The sequence below is a fragment of the Melanotaenia boesemani genome, chromosome 5, assembly GCF_017639745.1.
Source record: "Melanotaenia boesemani isolate fMelBoe1 chromosome 5, fMelBoe1.pri, whole genome shotgun sequence".
Taxonomy (NCBI): domain Eukaryota; kingdom Metazoa; phylum Chordata; class Actinopteri; order Atheriniformes; family Melanotaeniidae; genus Melanotaenia; species Melanotaenia boesemani.
The window spans coordinates 7,795,896-7,812,201 of NC_055686.1; the positions used below are offsets into that span (position 1 = coordinate 7,795,896).

At 42.8% G+C, this 16,306-nt stretch overlaps 2 protein-coding genes across 2 annotated transcripts; one reads left to right on the forward strand and one right to left on the reverse strand.

The window, feature by feature from the left end:
- Positions 1–2,363: 2,363 nt before the first annotated feature.
- LOC121640325 lies at positions 2,364–4,755 on the reverse strand. Its single transcript, XM_041986036.1, has 3 exons — positions 3,926–4,755; positions 3,354–3,392; positions 2,364–3,235 (listed from the first exon to the last, which is right to left on the reverse strand). The coding sequence occupies exons 1-3, from the start codon at positions 4,753–4,755 to the stop codon at positions 2,377–2,379; spliced, it is 1,728 nt and encodes a 575-aa protein (XP_041841970.1). The 3' UTR covers positions 2,364–2,376.
- Positions 4,756–9,626: 4,871 nt separating this feature from the next.
- LOC121640208 (ladderlectin-like) lies at positions 9,627–11,501 on the forward strand. The gene is made up of 6 exons (XM_041985934.1): positions 9,627–9,680; positions 9,772–9,858; positions 10,420–10,511; positions 10,611–10,745; positions 10,834–10,945; positions 11,112–11,501. The coding sequence occupies exons 2-6, from the start codon at positions 9,798–9,800 to the stop codon at positions 11,177–11,179; spliced, it is 468 nt and encodes a 155-aa protein (XP_041841868.1). The 5' UTR covers positions 9,627–9,680; positions 9,772–9,797; the 3' UTR covers positions 11,180–11,501.
- The last annotated feature ends 4,805 nt before the right edge of the window (positions 11,502–16,306 follow it).

Sequence of the window (16,306 nt, forward strand, 5' to 3'; positions counted from 1 at the left end):
TCCTCCCCCTCGGTTACATTTTTAGAAAACACCACATACATTTTCATTGCTATGCGGATAACACCCAGCTCTACCTCTCCACCAAGCCTAACTCTACCCTCCCACCATCTTCCCTCACAGATTGTCTTCAAGAGATTAAGTCCTGGTTCACCTCATACTTTCTTAAACTAAACAGCAGCAAAACAGAAATTTTACTAGTAGGCACCAAATCCACTCTCTCCAAATCTGACAGTTTCTCCATTCCCATTGACGATTCTTCCATTTCCCCCTCCCCTCAGGTAAAGAGTCTGGGTGTCATCCTCGACAGCACTCTGTCTTTCACATCACATATCAATAACATAACCCGGTCAGCATATTTTCACCTTCGCAATATCAACCGCCTCCGCCCCTCCCTCACCCGTCACACCGCCGCCATACTCGTTCACAGTCTTGTCACCTCCCGTCTCGACTACTGTAATTCCCTTCTGTTCGGTCTTGCCCAAAAAACTCTTCATAGACTTCAACTGGTTCAGAATGCAGCAGCCCGGGTCATCACAAGAACTGCCTCCACCCATCACATTACCCCTGTTCTGCAGCAGCTCCACTGACTCCCTGTCACCTACCGTATCCACTACAAAATCCTACTGTTCACCTACAAGGCCATCCATCACCTCGCTCCTCCCTACCTTTCTGATCTCCTCCATGTCTCCATACCAGTCCGTTCCCTCAGATCCTCCTCCTCCATTCACCTCACCGTCCCCCCAGCCCGCCTTGTTACCATGGGGAGCAGAGCTTTCAGCTGCTCTGCTCCTCATCTCTGGACCACCCTCCCCCCAGACCTCCGTAACTCTGATTCAATACAACTGTTCAAATCCAAACTCAAAACACATCTGTTTAAACTGGCATACTCACTGTAATATTTCACACTGCTTTTATTATTGTTTTATGTATCCGTTAATTTATTAATGTATTTATTGATTTGTTTTTGTGTTTTATCCTGTAAGGTGACCTTGAGCATCTAAAATGGCACCAACAAATAAAATGTATTATTATTATTATACACACACTGATGGCTGAAGCTGCAATGCAAAGCGCTCGACCACGACCCATCAGGAGCAATTAGGGGTTCAGTGTCTTGCCCAAGGACACCTTACGAGACGACCGCTCTACCTTGCTGAGCCATGCCGCCATGCCGTGGTGATGAGAGGATGAGGTTCTGGTGTGATGATCTGCCCAGGTGAGATGATTGCTGCTGCTGCTGAACTCTCCGGGTAGGAAAGAAACATGACGCACAAGACAGACAGAGGGAGCCAGACGCACACATTAGGATAATCTGGGGACACATATACAGGGGAGACAGACAGGGGCCCTAATATTTACTAGTATACGATCTAGGCCAGCAGTTGGCAATGGGCATAAATTTAGGAATTCAAAAGCAGGTTTCCTCACCAGGGATGGACCCTGGATTCAGGAGTTTAAACCCAGAGGTTAATTGGCATGTCATTCATGTGGTCAAGTAGGTCACTTTAAAGCAGATTGTCCGAATCAGCATGTGAGTAAAAATTGCATATCCCTTTCACCAGATTATATAAATTTGCAACAAAGTGAGGATAATGTATGTATAACCCCTAGTGAGCCAGAGCGCACTATGTGCGTATTTATAGAGGGAAGTAAGGAACCAGAGAATGCATGTGGATACAACTGGATTAATAAACCTTGCTTCATTAAGAAACACAGGACTGCTGATTTTGGTTCTTCCATTTATTCGACCAGTTTGGCCTCTATCTTACATGTGCATGTGCATGGTATACAGATAAAACACATATGTGTATATATCTATTTAAATGAACATTTTAAAATAAGAGAATAATCTTTCACTCTTTAACCAGACAAAGAGATTCCTTTCTGTGGTGTAACACAGAGAAAACCTGACATGTTTAATTACCCCTCGGTATGTCAAGAATAAACATTTCTGGGTGTGAATTTAGCTCCAATTGTGTCCCCCACGTTGCAGCGGTCAGAGGAGCAACTAAGACAAAAGAAGAACATATTTATAAAATTAAATAAACAGAGTTGAGGTTGAATTTTAATTAGTGAGAAAATTGTGGCTTAATTTTCTTTAAGGCCTAGTTCAAAGTCAAGTCAAAGTCAAAGAGGTTTATTTGTCACATGCACAGTTATACATAGTACAATTGTACAGTGAAATGTGTATTCTGTATCTGCATCCTTTAAGAATATAAAGAATAAGCTAAATATTTATAAAATAAAATAAAAATAGAATAGAATAAAAAGATAAATCTTGAGTTTTAAATAAGATAAAAGAATAACAGCATACTTATGTATATTTACATACATATTTACATGTTGAATAGGAGTGAGAAGTGGCTTTTATTTTGTTCAGTGCTCAGAGTTGAGCAAGCGGACAGCCAGGGGGAAGAAACTCTTCTTCAGCCTCTCAGTCTTAGTCCTCAGGCAGCGGAAGCGCCGGCCTGATGGCAGTGGAGAGAAGAGAGAGTGTGCGGGGTGGCTGGGCTGACTGAGGATCCTCTTAGCCCTTGACCTGCAACGTTCCTCATAAATGTCCTGCAGGTTGGGGAGAGTTGTTCTGGTGGTCCACTCGGCTGCTCGGACCACCCTTTTAAGGGCCAAGAGGTCCTGCTTTGGGCAGTTCCCCATCCACGTGGTGATGCTCCCACACAGGATGCTCTCAATGGTGCAGCTGTAAAAGTTCTTGAGCACCCTGAGAGGGAGCTTAAAGTCTCTCAGTCGTCTGAGGAGGTACAGACGCTGTCTGGCCTTCTTCACAGTTGTTGTGATGTGCTGAGTCCAGGTCAGGTCTTGTGATATGGTCACTCCCAGGTACCTGAAAGTGTCCACACGTTCCACCTCAGAGCCACTGATGAGGAGTGGATGGAGGCTCCTCTGCTGTTTCCTGAAGTCCACTATCAGCTCTTTTGTTTTGCTGACATTTAACAGGAGATGGTTCTCCTGGCACCAGACCTCCAGGTGGGAGACCTCCCTCCTGTAGTCAGTCTCGTCGTTGTGGGAGATCAGTCCTACAACGGCTGTGTCGTCAGCAAACTTTATGATGACATTTGAGTCTGAAGTGGCCTCACAGTCATGAGTGTATAGTGAGTACAGCAGGGGGCTGAGCACACAGCCCTGGGGGGATCCTGTGCTGAGGGTGAGGGGAGATGAGGAGTGGTGACCCAGCCTAACCACCTGTGGTCGTCCGGTCAGGAAGCTGTGGACCCACCTGCATAGTGAAGGATTCACTCTTAGGTCATACAGCTTTGACACTAGTCTGGAGGGGACTATGGTATTAAATGCTGAGCTGTAATCAACAAACAGCACTCTCACATAGTTCCCCTTACCAGTGTCCACATGGGAGAGGGTCTTGTGGAGGACGAGGGCTATGGCGTCATCCGTGGATCTGTTTGGCCTGTAAGCAAACTGTAGTGGGTCCAGGTTGGAGGGCAGTGTGGAAGTGATGAAAGTCTTTATCAGTCTCTCAAAACATTTCATCACCACAGATGTGAGGGCTATGGGCCTGTAGTCAGTGGGACTGCTGGGGTTTGGTTTCTTAGGGACCGGAACTATCACAGACTTTTTAAAGCAGGTGGGGATCACACACAGTTTCAGGGAGAGGTTGAATATCTGTGTGAACAGAGGCGCCAGCTGATCAGCACAGGCTTTGAGGACACGTCCGCTGATGCCGTCTGGTCTGGCCGCTTTCCTGATGTTTACACTTTTAAACACCTTCCTCACGTCACGTGAATGTCTCCTCCTCTCCGGCTGGGAGCGCAACGGGTGGTCGGTCTCCCGACTCGAAGAGTGCGAAGACGATATTTAGTTCGTTAGCCGAGAAGCGTCGGCACTGTGTGTGTGTGTTGCTTTATAGTCTGTGATGGCAAGAAGTCCCTGCCAGAGTCCCCTGGAGTCAGACTGTTCCATCTGATGCTCCAGTCTACGTCCGTAGCGTTGTTTGGCCTCCTTCACCGCCCTCCGGACGTTGTATGAAGCAGCCTTGTATTCCTCCATGTTCCCAGTGGCGAGGCCGGAGTTATAGGCAGCTGTGCGGGAGCGCAGAACGTCGCGGATAGATTTGTCCACCCACGGCTTCTGGTTTGGAAAGGCTCGGATGATCCTCTTAGGCGTTGTATCTTCCACGAGCTTTCCAATAAATCCCATAACAGCTTCCGTAAACTCCTCGATGTCTCCGCCCGCGCTGCTGCGGAACATGTCCCAGTCGGCTGATTCCAACGCACCCTGTAGAGTGGCCTCTGATTGGTCAGTCCACCGCGTTGCTTTTCTCACCACAGCTAGCTCCTGCTTGAGCTTCTGTTTATATTTTGGCATGAGAAGAACAGCGGTGTGGTCCGACTTCCCAAAGGGGGGAAGGGGCTTGGCTTTGTAGCCCTCCTTGAAGGGAGAGTAGCAGTGGTCTAAAGTCCTCTCTCCTCTGGTGGGGCAGTTGATGTGTTGGGTAAACTCCGGCATCACCTTTGTCATGTTGGCACTATTAAAGTCTCCGGCTACGATGAAAGCCGCTTTACGCTGACTAGCCTGAAGGGTGGAGATAGCCTCATGTAGCTCAGTTAGTGCAGCATTCGTGTCCGCCTGGGGTGGAATATAGACGGCGCTGATGATAACCGAGGTAAACTCACGGGGCAGGTAATAGGGACGACATTTAAGCGTCAGGAGCTCCAGGTTAGGCGAACAGGACTGCTTCAGTGTGACGATGTTCTTACTATCACACCATTTATTATTGATCATCAAGCACACCCCTCCGCCTCTCTTTTTTCCCGACTCACTCGTTCTGTCCATGCGATGAACGGATAGGAACTCCGCTGGTTGTACGGCGTGATCAGGTATGAGAGGAGTCAGCCATGTCTCGGTGAGACAAATAATATTGCAGTCCCGTATGTCCCTCTGGTACTTTAGCCGGGCTCTGAGCTCGTCCAGCTTGTTCTCCAGTGACTGGACATTTGCCAGTAAGATGCTAGGCAGTGGCGTGTGGTGTGCTCTACGCCTCAACCTTTGTCTTACGCCTGCTCTTTTCCCCCGAGGCCTACTCCGTGACCTGGGCCCCCCACGTCCTCCTTTGTTTGTGTCGGCCCTCTGGCGCAAGATGTCTTGAGGCCAAGCCGGGTCAACATAAAAGGGTCTTAGAATACAGTTTGAGTACTGTAATCCAAGGTTATGCAGTGTCCGCCTGTCATAAGTGGTATGACAGAATGCAGGAGAGCTTAGAAAGTTAAAAATAAGGGAAAAGAATACTATGTACAAAAAAGTGTAGGAGCAGGTACGACAGCTGCTGACAATAGCGGCGCCATCTTTGAAGCCAAACTGATTAGCTGAGATTGTTAGCTTTAAGAAGGTCTGTAGCTGTCCCAGGCTGTGTGTTCATCTGGTGGATAAGATGATTTCTTACCAAACCGATGAAACTTTAAATCACCATGTCTCTGGTGAGGGAGGTGACTCAGATCTGTAAGAGACAGCATGAGGGTTTCAATGGTTCAGCTCGTTAGATGACAGTTCATCAGTCAGGGCGAACACAGTGTCAGGTCCACGGTGTTTAGTCTGCAGATGTTTCTGAAATTCACAATTCACAAATTTCCCTGAGGACCTCCAAAGGGATTAATAAAGTATTATTTCATTTCATTTTTCATTTCATTTCATTAACAAACGTAAAATAAACAGAATTCAAGACCAGAGAAATGTGTACAAGTACTGAAGGGTTCATTCAAAAGGAACCATTTCTAATAGTGTATTTTATAATCATTTAGAAGGGACCCCGTTGTGTTATAGAAATATTAGGATTACATGAGAAATTGTCATGACACTAACTGATGGTGAGTTAAATTAAAAATGGATGGTATCACTTCTTCCTTTAAACCAGTGGACTGTCCAGTCCTGTTAAAGTCCTCTGGGTTAAAATGACGGCTGCAGACGACTGAACAGTCCTTCGGCAAAAAGTCTCTCCTCCTGAGTGCTGCCACCTATTTTGCCTCCTCCATTTATCTTTTGGAAACATACCAAACAACTCCATCTGAACATCGTTCAGTTCTCAGTTCTTCTGTAGCTACAGGTCAGCAGTTAAAGTTCATGTTAGCGCCATGAAACGGATTTAATAGATGATGCTGGAATGACCTACTTAGCAAAATTATATGAAGTGGGTGATTGCCAAATGCCACCTAAACCATCTTACTGTAATCATTGTCTTATTAAAACATTTTTTTATTTTCTTGTCCTGACATAAGCTGGTTTATGTTAGCTTAAGAAATACATCAAATTCAACAATTCATAACAGTTAAATAATATAAAACCACTTCTTACTTGTGAAATGTTATCTCTCTTATCTTGGTTTCGGTGTTTCTTTTACAGGAACATCCGTATGCAGCACAAAAATCTGCCATTTTGGTTTCACACACACATTCTGACACAATATTTATTCCAATTTATTAACTCTGAAGAAGTTCCTTCTCTACTCCACCGACTATGAGCGCTTCGTCATTGGCTTCGTATGCTGCCTTTCAAATGTGTTTTCAACAAACTTTGAATAGACCCCCACCCTCATTTTGCAAATTGTTTAAATATCACTTTTGATAAATTAGCAGTAAAATTAAACATTAAAAGTAAAAAAACAAATATGTAATTATTAGCTATCAGTAAAAACACAGACACAGTGTGCAGACATGAAACATAAACTGGCTTCAAAGTGCTTGTTACTGTATTTGGCATTTACTTAGCGAGGGTGTTGACCAACTATGTGTGTTTGTCTATAGCAACATACTGATTCAGTTTCATAATTAAATGATAACGCTTCCAAAGAAGCTCACACTTTGGAAGTTGTTGACTTTTCTTATTCTGCTACAAAAACGCTGAAACATTAAAATGATTCCTGAACACTCAGAACCACAGAAAGCGTAAATACCCCCTGATGTCTTCAATAGCAAAGTTTATGAGAAGAAGTAGTTTGTTGGGTGGAAACAAATCTCTTCAGCAGAGTATTAACATTAATGCTATGTAGACAAGCTCATTTAATTTAAACATCAAATAAGACAAAGAACAATGAAGACAGTTCGTTATGAAGGATATGGAGAAATTTCTAGTTCTGGTGCTGGAACATATAGACATATAGTAAAGGCAATGAGCTCTTTGTAAACTCAACTTGTCACACTCAACTGTATTAGAGACGTCGTTGAACATTATAGTTTCTTTTGCTTCCTTTTAAAAAAGTTTATTAATCAAAAGCTCCATTCACACTGCAGCTCAAATAGGATTTTTTCCCCATATCTGGCTCATATCAGAATTTTTAACGATAGTCTGAACGGTACAATTCAGATTTTTTACAATCTGACCCAGGCCACTTTTATATGTGGTCCTAGATCAGACACATACCCAATCTGTGTGGAAGTTCAAAAAGTGTTAGTGTGATGACCCATGAAAGGATGTAGGACCATTATCTTGACCAATAAACATCTTGTGGGCTGGTTTGGGGACAGATAGCAGATGTAGGGCTGATCTGATCATTTCATAAAGAGTATCAAATTAAACATCCATCCATCCATCCATTTTCTTCCACTTATCCGGAGTCGGGTCGCGGGGGCAGCTGCCTAAGAAGGGAAACCCAGACTTCCCTCTCCCCGGCCACATTCACCAGCTCATCCAAAGGGATCTCTAGGCGTTCCCAGGCCAGCCGAGAGATGTAGTCCGTCCAGCGTGTCCTGGGTCTGCCCCGGGGCCTCTTTCCGGTGGGACGTGCCCGGAACACCTCACCAGGGAGGCGTCCAGGAGGCTTCCTAACCAGATGCCCGAGCCGCCTCATCTGGCTCTGACCCAGGCCATTTTTATATGTGGTCCTAGATCAGACACAGATGGGATGTGGGACCATTATCTTGACCAATAAACATCTTATGGGCTGGTTTGGGGTCAGATAGCAGATCAATTATTTGAAGTGGGTAATTGCTAAATGCCACTTAAACCATCATCAACTTACTAAAAAAAAACATTTTTATTTTCTTGTCCTGACATAAGCTGGTTTAATTTATGTTAGCTTAAGAAATACACCAAATTCAACAATTCATAACAGTTAAATAATATAAAACCACTTCTTACTTGTGAAATGTTATCTCTCTTATTTTGGTTTCGGTGTTTCTTTTACAGGAACATCCGTATGCCGCACAGAAATCTGCCATTTTGGTTTCATACACACATTCTGACACAATCTGATTAATCTGCCCGGGTCTGAAATCCCGGCCCAAGATGGCGGCTGTGTTGATGTGCCTGACAAGCCCGAACGCGGCATCTACGTGTATATATCTATGGCTGCCGCTGTTGATGGTAAAGTAGCGCAATACTGTGTTTGGTGCTAAAGATTTATTACAGTGAAGTAAAGCAACTCTCCACCCAGTTATTTTTTTATGTCTATATTATTTACAGGTTGTACATAAAAGCACAGGTTTATACAGTGATGAGTACTGATGTGGAAAAACTGTGCATTCAGAAACGGTTTCAGAAAAGGAGAATTTAAAGTAAAGTTCCAAGTTTTGTACATCACATGATCTAAGATGGTCTAAAACTGGAGATTTATAATGTTGATGATTCACACTGAACACTTTACAGTAAACTTAGAAACTTTGATAGCAGAAGAGGAAGACAAATGTTGAATCAGCATCCTGATGAAACTCATCTCTGTGAACTAAAAACAACATGCTGGGTCATTTCAAACATGAGTGTGTTCAACACCTAATTTAATAAGCCACAGGTCAACACTTTGCATGTTTAACATGTCCTTTATTATGTTAGTTTTACTGCTTGTGTTTTTAAGAGACGATCCTGGTTCCGGGATGAAACTGTATATAAGAGCTGGTCCTTGACGTGTCCAGCACCTCCACACAGGAAACTAGAGATGGGATTTATGGCTCTTTGAATGGAGCAGGATCTTGAGGAGCCGTTCCTTTCAAAGAGCCATTCAAAAGACTGGCTCGTTCTCACGATATCTTACAAAATTTCACAATATACAAGAATGACAAATAATCAAAATATGTACCTATATAAAACCTACTATACAAGATTAAATAATTATAGGAAAAATATAGATAAAAAAGGATAAACCTAAGCAGTCAGTGCAAATTCTAGTAAATGTTTTGGACAGAACTCACAGTATTTGTTTCCAGACAATACTCTCTGCCCACAGATGCTTCACATGAATGGAGTGTGTTGGGCATCAGACTTCTATGATGTCACAAATGTTATTTATTTTATTTTCATTTTACTCAAACTACTTCTTATTTACTTATTTATTCATTTAATCATTCATTCAATCATTTTTAGCTGGAAGGGGGGTGAGGGGGTGGGGGTTGGGCTTGGCATGTGTGTGTGTGCATATGTGTGTGCGTGTGACTGTGTGAAAGATTTCATTGAGTGTTTTTATTCTTATGTTTTTATTCATGTAAAGAACTTTGTGTTGCTGATGGCATGAAAAGCGCTTTATAAATAAAGTTTGATTTGATTTAATGAAGGCAGTGTCAGAAATTTGTATATAAAAAGAATGGCTCACAAATGAACGGCTCACAGCTGTGAATCGGTTTCCATCGTTCATTTTAAAGAGTCGTTCAAAAGAATCGATCCGTTCATGAACGTCACATCTCTACAGGAAACATCCACCTGAAGAAGAGAAGTTCATTCTGCTGAAGGTTTTCTACCAACTTCTGTTGTTTATTCATTGTTCTGGTTTTATGATTCTGCAGCAGGTTTTACTAACATGACTGTCTCTCTTTTCTGAAGGTGATCATCTTTAATCTACATCCACCATGAAGCTGCTGACTCTCCCTTTACTTCTCTGTGCCATGGTAGCTCTGAGCAGAGGTGCAGGTAAGTGTGTGTGTGTGTGTGTGTGTGTGTGTGTGTGTGTGTGTGTGTGTGTGTGTGTGTGTGTGTGTGTGTGTGTGTGTGTGTGTGTGTGTGTGTGTGCAGAAATGATCCATTCCTACAGTGATTGTTAGGAAAACTGATGTATGATGAAAAAATGGAAAGCAGGACTTTTTAAATCTGATTCTATCACTGAACGTGAGAAAGAGAAACCCAGAGGTATCGGTTTCTACAAAAAGTGAATATTAATAAACTGAGATTATATTAAGGACACGAGCATAATACCGTTGGAAAAAGAATTATTTTATTTTACCCAATTTTGTATATTTCTTATGTTTTCCTGTTTGTTTGTTTTTTGTTGTTTTTTTGTCTGAAATTTGGCAGATTTGAAAATGTTAAGCAGATATATGATTATATACAGACAAAAAAATACACAAAATTAACTTACAACTACTACAAAACATATGACCTTAGAAGACAGGAGCACACTGAGAAAACAGTATTTTGTCCAAACACTTTTTTACGTGGAAAATGAAAACTGCTGCTCTCGATTCTTTTCCGGAGATGTGTCCCCAACTTGTCCTGATAACTGGACTAAAATCAACAGTCGCTGTTTCGGCTACGTTCTGACAACTATGAGCTGGAGTGAAGCTGAGGTCAGACAGATGAAGAATGATGAATCCTGCTAGAAACATGAAGTTGTTTTGTATTTGTTCTCAGTGACTCCACTCCTTTATGTTTCTATCATACTGTAGAGGAATTGTGTCTCTATGGGAGGACATCTTGCATCTGTCCACAGTGCTGATGAATATCAGGACGTACAAAGCCTGATATGGTCCATCACTCATAACTATAAAGACACATGGGTTGGAGGCTCTGATCAGAGCAAGGTAATTACTAAAATGGAACATCTGATTTCTACTGAAAAAACATTTTTATAAATAATTCAAACATTTTCTTCCCTCATCTGTCCTCTAGGAGGGTGTCTGGACTTGGACTGATGGTACAATATTTTTGTTCAAAGGCTGGTGCCCTGGAGAGCCCAATAATTCTGGAGGCAGGCAAAATTGCCTGCAGATCAATTTTCATGGTAAAACAGTTCTAATAATTGACTAGAAATAGATAAATAAAGGTTGTTGATTTTCTTTTTACACAGCTGCTATCATCTTGATGTAAAATGTGTTTTTATACAGTCAGGAAATCATCCTGAAGTTTTGCTTTGTGCAACACTCACTGATGCTTTTTGGTACTTACAGCAAATAGGTGCTGGGATGACTTTTATTGTGAACAGAAATATCCATCCATCTGCGCCAAGAAAATCTGACGACTCCTGGACTGATTCAGGGACATGATGAAGCTTCCAGCGTTACAACACTGGTGGATCTGTGTTTCTGTTCATCCTGTTCAACCACATGTTTAACCTTCACTCATTATCACTCTTCATCTTTATTCTTCTCTATCGCTGTAACGCTACATAAGGAATGAAGCAACCAGGAACATAATCAGTAGCTGGATGTCTGTATCAGGTCTTGTGACTTTAATAAGAGCAGACTGAGTTATGAAAATGATGATTTTAGCTAAACTTTCCTCTGCAGACTAAACTATCTCTTCTTGTCTTTTCCAAATTAAAAACTTCAAGCATTGCAGTAAATTGTTCTGTGTGTTTGTTATATCTTGTATTTTTATTTACTCTGCATGTTACACAGCTGCAGTAGCAACAGATTTTATAAAAGTTAAGATCCATATTAACATATTTCATGAACAATTTTAGCTCATTCTTGTCTTTAATGGCAGCAACATGTTTTAAAAACTGGAATATTAAAACAAAAGGCTGGAAAACAAACTGCACCAAAAATAAACAGTAGGGGGAACATGTAGCCACTAATTAGTTTATTAGACAGCAGGTCAATAACATAACTGGGTATAAAAAAGAGCAACTTAGAGAGGTAGAGTCTGTCAGAAGAGGTAAACTGTCTACAGATCCAGTATTTTCAGCAGAATGTCTCTCAATGTAAAATTATAAACACTGAAAATTCCATCATAGACGGGACATAATCTCATCAAATGATTTAGACCATCTGGAGACAACTCTTTGTGTAAGAAACATGAATGAAAACCAGTATTGGATGGAGAGCTTCGGACCCTGAGGCAGCCATGCATTAAAAACACACATGACTCTATCATGGAAATCACTGACTGGGATCGTGAACACTTCCAGGAATCAGCTCACCGTGTCATCCACAACAGCAGCTTAAAGCTCTATCATGCAAATAAGAAGCCAAATATGCACAAGATCCTGAAATGCTGCGGCGCTCTCCTGGTCAAAGCTCATTAGAAACAGACTGAGGCAAAGTGGAAATTCTTTATGGACATCATGGCCTGAAGAGCAGATGGACCATCTGTGTTGTTAATAGAGCTCAATTTCATGGAAAAAGACAACAAGGAAAATATTTAGTACAAATCAAAAACACCTGGAGGAGCATTTGACAACGTTTTTTTTTCCATGTTAAGGTGAAATTTTTTATCTGATGTTGTTTCTGTTCTATTCTGAATAAAATGAGGGTTGGTGAGATTTGCAAACCATTGAGTTTAGTCTTTAATTTAAAATGATTTAATATTTAATTCAAAATACAATTCAGCCACCACATGTACAGGTTTGTATGTATGACGAAATCTGAAGGTACAAAGCAGCTGCAGGTTAAAAGTTTAAGTTAGTTAGGTTAAAAGCATTTTTTTTAACTTACTGTGAAATTTTGTGGTTTGTAATTTATCTGTTACTTCACTGAAAGTTTTGTAAGAGTTTCTACCAGGTATCTGATAATTTACTGCTTAGTCACTGAGACAGAGAATTAAAAAACAGAGTCACTGTAAAACGGGAAGAAGTCAAACACAAAGCAGCAAGGAGTAAATGTCTGAAATGTCTGTTTGGGCTGCAGTAGAGATTCTCAGAGGTCCCTGACTTTACCCACGAGCCTCCCAAACGGCTCCACAAGGTTGTGACTGTGCAGAGTGGGTGTGACATCCATACAGAGAGGAGCTGAGGCGTATCTGCTCACTATTTTATTATTTCAATGTTTTGTTCACATGGATTTGATGTTTTAGGAGCCTGAAAACCTAATCCACGTCCTAAAGTGAATCAATGGAGTCATCAAAATCTGCTATATAATATGTTAAAACACATATCCTCAGTGAAAAAAATTAATAAAGCTACATTGTTCGTCACATCTTGTGTGTCAGATCTATTTTCATCCATGTACTGTGGTTTATTGAGGTTAGTGCTAAAGTAGCTAAAGTAGTGGAGTACTTCATGTCTCCTGGTAACTGTAATTTATTTCCTGCACCATTTCATTGATGGGACTTGTCTGAGAAATACTACAGAACAGATGATTTGATCCTATTGGTAAAGAAATGTAAGCCAATGAGTTTAGAGTTGTCTTTACTCTGGTTTTATTTAAGGCAAGGACTCAGCCGAAAGCATCATTTCTGGTGAGAAGCTAGCTAATGAAAACAAAATCAAGCATTTCAATTCAAGTCAAGTTTATTTCGAAGGAGATTTAAAACAACAGATGTTCACCAAACACAAATAGTTATAGACAAATACCAGAAAACAACACAAAGTCCTACATGTCTAATACTCAAGTCAAAAAGGTTAAACCTAGATTTTTAAATGCGCTCTATAAATGCTCTCTGTTGGTGAGGACCTGATGTGGAGGGAAAGGCGGTTCCACAGTTTGGAGCCAACAACAGTAAAAGCTTTGTTTTAACCTGGAGCTCAGGACAACCAGAAGCATCTGATCAGCAGATCTCAAGATACTGGAAGGACTGGATAGTGTTAAAAAGTTTGAATGATAAGAAGGGGCTGGCCAGTTTAAACATCCATCCATCCATCCATCCATCCATCCATCCATCCATCCATCCATCCATCCATCCGTCCATCCGTCCGTCCATCCATCCATCTGACCAACCGACCGATTAATCTGTCAATCTGGGGTTAATGCCCATGACTCTATAACACAACATGTGAGGATGGCAAAGACGGAAAATTTAACACTTTCTGATCCATCAGTCAGGGAACTGCCGACCATTCTGTCTTCAGATGGTATGAAGATTATTGTCCACACGGGGTCTTTTGATATTCTGAGGAGGAAAACTGGCTCTGAGATCCTGAAGAAAGACTTTTCTCTGCTGTTGGAGAGACTGTGTCAGTTTGAAGCACCATGTTTACATTTCAGGACCCATTCCTACAGCGGGTAAAGGAATTGAACTTTTCAGTAGACTTCTTGACCTGAACACATGGTTATCAAACACATGTATCACCCATAGGATGAAATTAATTGATAACTTCATTATCTTTTGGAACTGTAAGGAGCGATTCAGACCTGATGGTGTGCATCCAAATCTAACTGGATGCAGATTACTTGGTGCCACTTGCGTAACGCTGTTGGGATGGCAAACCCAAACATGAGTGTACAGATAAGAGCGAAGGACACAGCAGAGATGCGATCCTCTGCTCCACATCACCCAAGGTCTTCAAAGGATGTCTCTATCCCAGTCTCGACCCCAGCAACCGCCATTTACCAAGAAATACAGGGCTTCCCCTCCTCCCCCTCCTCATCCTCCTCTTAGATCATCTGTCCTGGCAGAGCAGGTTCCCAGAGCAGCAGCAGAATTCACAACAAAGATAACATGCCATGATGCAACTAAGGCTGAATCCCATTTCACCCCTTAGCCCCACCCGTCAATTTTGCGCGTTTACGTGTAGGGGTAAGGGTGTCCCAATTTCTTTTAGGACAGAGGGGTAGGGGTAAGTGGTAGGGCTACACACCCCTTCAAACGAAGATTTTTCAGAGGCACACTTCAATCGGAGGGGTATGAAAAATTTCCTGTTCTGTATGAGAGAGCAAGTGTTTCTACGCACATCACGCTTTCTTAAGGTGCAGGGTAACACACACACACACACACACACACACACACACACCAAAAAAAAAAAAAAAAGCCACAGAGAAAAAGACAGTATAGCCGCACACGCAATTAATTTCAATTGCACGCAAACGTTCTACATTACGTCCCACATAGGCCTGTCGCGATAAACAATAAGTCAGTTAATTGCACTGTAATGTTACGGAAAATGTTCGTTCCCTCTCTAACAAGACCGACGAGCTCACGGCGCGGACCCGGCTACAGTGGGAGTTCAGGGAATGTAGCCTCATTTGTTTAACGGAGACGTGGCTGAATGGACTTATTCCGGACTCTGTGGTTTCCCTGGATGGATTTAAACTTTCGCGCGCGGATAGGAGTGCGGCGGAGAGTGGTAAGAGGAAAGGCGGGGGACTCGCGGTGTATGTCAACGAGAGATGGTGCAACCCGGCGCACGTCTGTGTAAAGGAACAGCTCTGCACCAGGGACATTGAGTTACTCGCTGTGGGTATGCGGCCATATTACCTCCCGAGGGAGTTTTCACACGCTATACTGTTTAATGTGTACATCCCTCCCTCGGCTGATGCAGCAGCTGCTTGTGGGCTGCTCCACAGCGCAGTGACTCGGATGCAGACTCGCCACCCGCATTCCCTCTTGCTGATCAGCGGGGATTTCAATCACACCTCGCTCTCTGCCACTCTCCCTACTTTCGTCCAGTACGTGAAGTGCCACACCAGGGAGAACAAGACGCTGGACTTACTGTATGCTAATGTGAAGGACGCATACACCTCCGCCCCCCTCCCCCCGCTTGGACGCTCTGATCACAACCTCGTACATCTGCTCCCTGAATACACACCCAGGGTGAGAAGACAGCTGGCACAGAAGAAGTCTGTGAAAGTGTGGACCGATGAGGCCAATGAGAGACTGTTTCCAATCCACAGACTGGGAGACACTCTGCAGCTCTCATGGAGAGGACATTGATGGCCTGACCCACTGCATCACGGACTACATCAACTTCTGTGTGGAGAACACTGTGCCAACCCGGAGGGTGCGGTGTTTCTCCAACAACAAACCCTGGGTGACCCCTGAGCTTAAAGGTCCCATATTATGCAAAATTCACTTTTTAATGGTTTTGGAACAGTCATACTGGTCCCCCCGCATGTGTAGGAGACCCGTAAGTGTGAAACTCTTTCAGGCGCTCTCTCTCCCCCCTGCTCCACCTCTAGGGAAGTAAGCGCTGAAATGAGCTTGTTTGAAAGCCTGTACGTTAAGACGTCATAAGGGACAATAACCACTCCCCACAGAGCGATGGACCCGTCTACTGGCTCTCAAAGCCCGCCCTCTAAAAATCACCTAGCGCCCAGTGTTTATCCTTTTCGGCAACCCTCGTTAGCGGACATGGCTAAGCGACAGAAGCACTGTTCTGTTTGTGGCTGCATAAATGAACACGAAAACGTTTTTTTACTTCCATCCACTGAACCCACGAGGACTGAGTGGATTAATTTTATTTTTGGAGGAAATGTACCCGGAAAAC

Excerpts from the sequence above, each read along its gene's own strand:
- LOC121640208 (XM_041985934.1), top strand. The coding sequence starts at position 9,798 with ATGAAGCTGCTGACTCTCCCTTTACTTCTCTGTGCCATGGTAGCTCTG. Across the intron at positions 10,512-10,610 it reads TGAGCTGGAGTGAAGCTGAG|AGGAATTGTGTCTCTATGGG; the intron begins GTCAGACAGATG and ends ATCATACTGTAG. Across the intron at positions 10,946-11,111 it reads CCTGCAGATCAATTTTCATG|CAAATAGGTGCTGGGATGAC; the intron begins GTAAAACAGTTC and ends TGGTACTTACAG.
- LOC121640325 (XM_041986036.1), bottom strand. The coding sequence starts at position 4,755 with ATGATCAATAATAAATGGTGTGATAGTAAGAACATCGTCACACTGAAG. Across the intron at positions 3,393-3,925 it reads CTGGAGCATCAGATGGAACA|CCCTCGTCCTCCACAAGACC; the intron begins GTCTGACTCCAG and ends ATGACGCCATAG. Across the intron at positions 3,236-3,353 it reads CCTCTCCCATGTGGACACTG|GTGGGTCCACAGCTTCCTGA; the intron begins GTAAGGGGAACT and ends TTCACTATGCAG.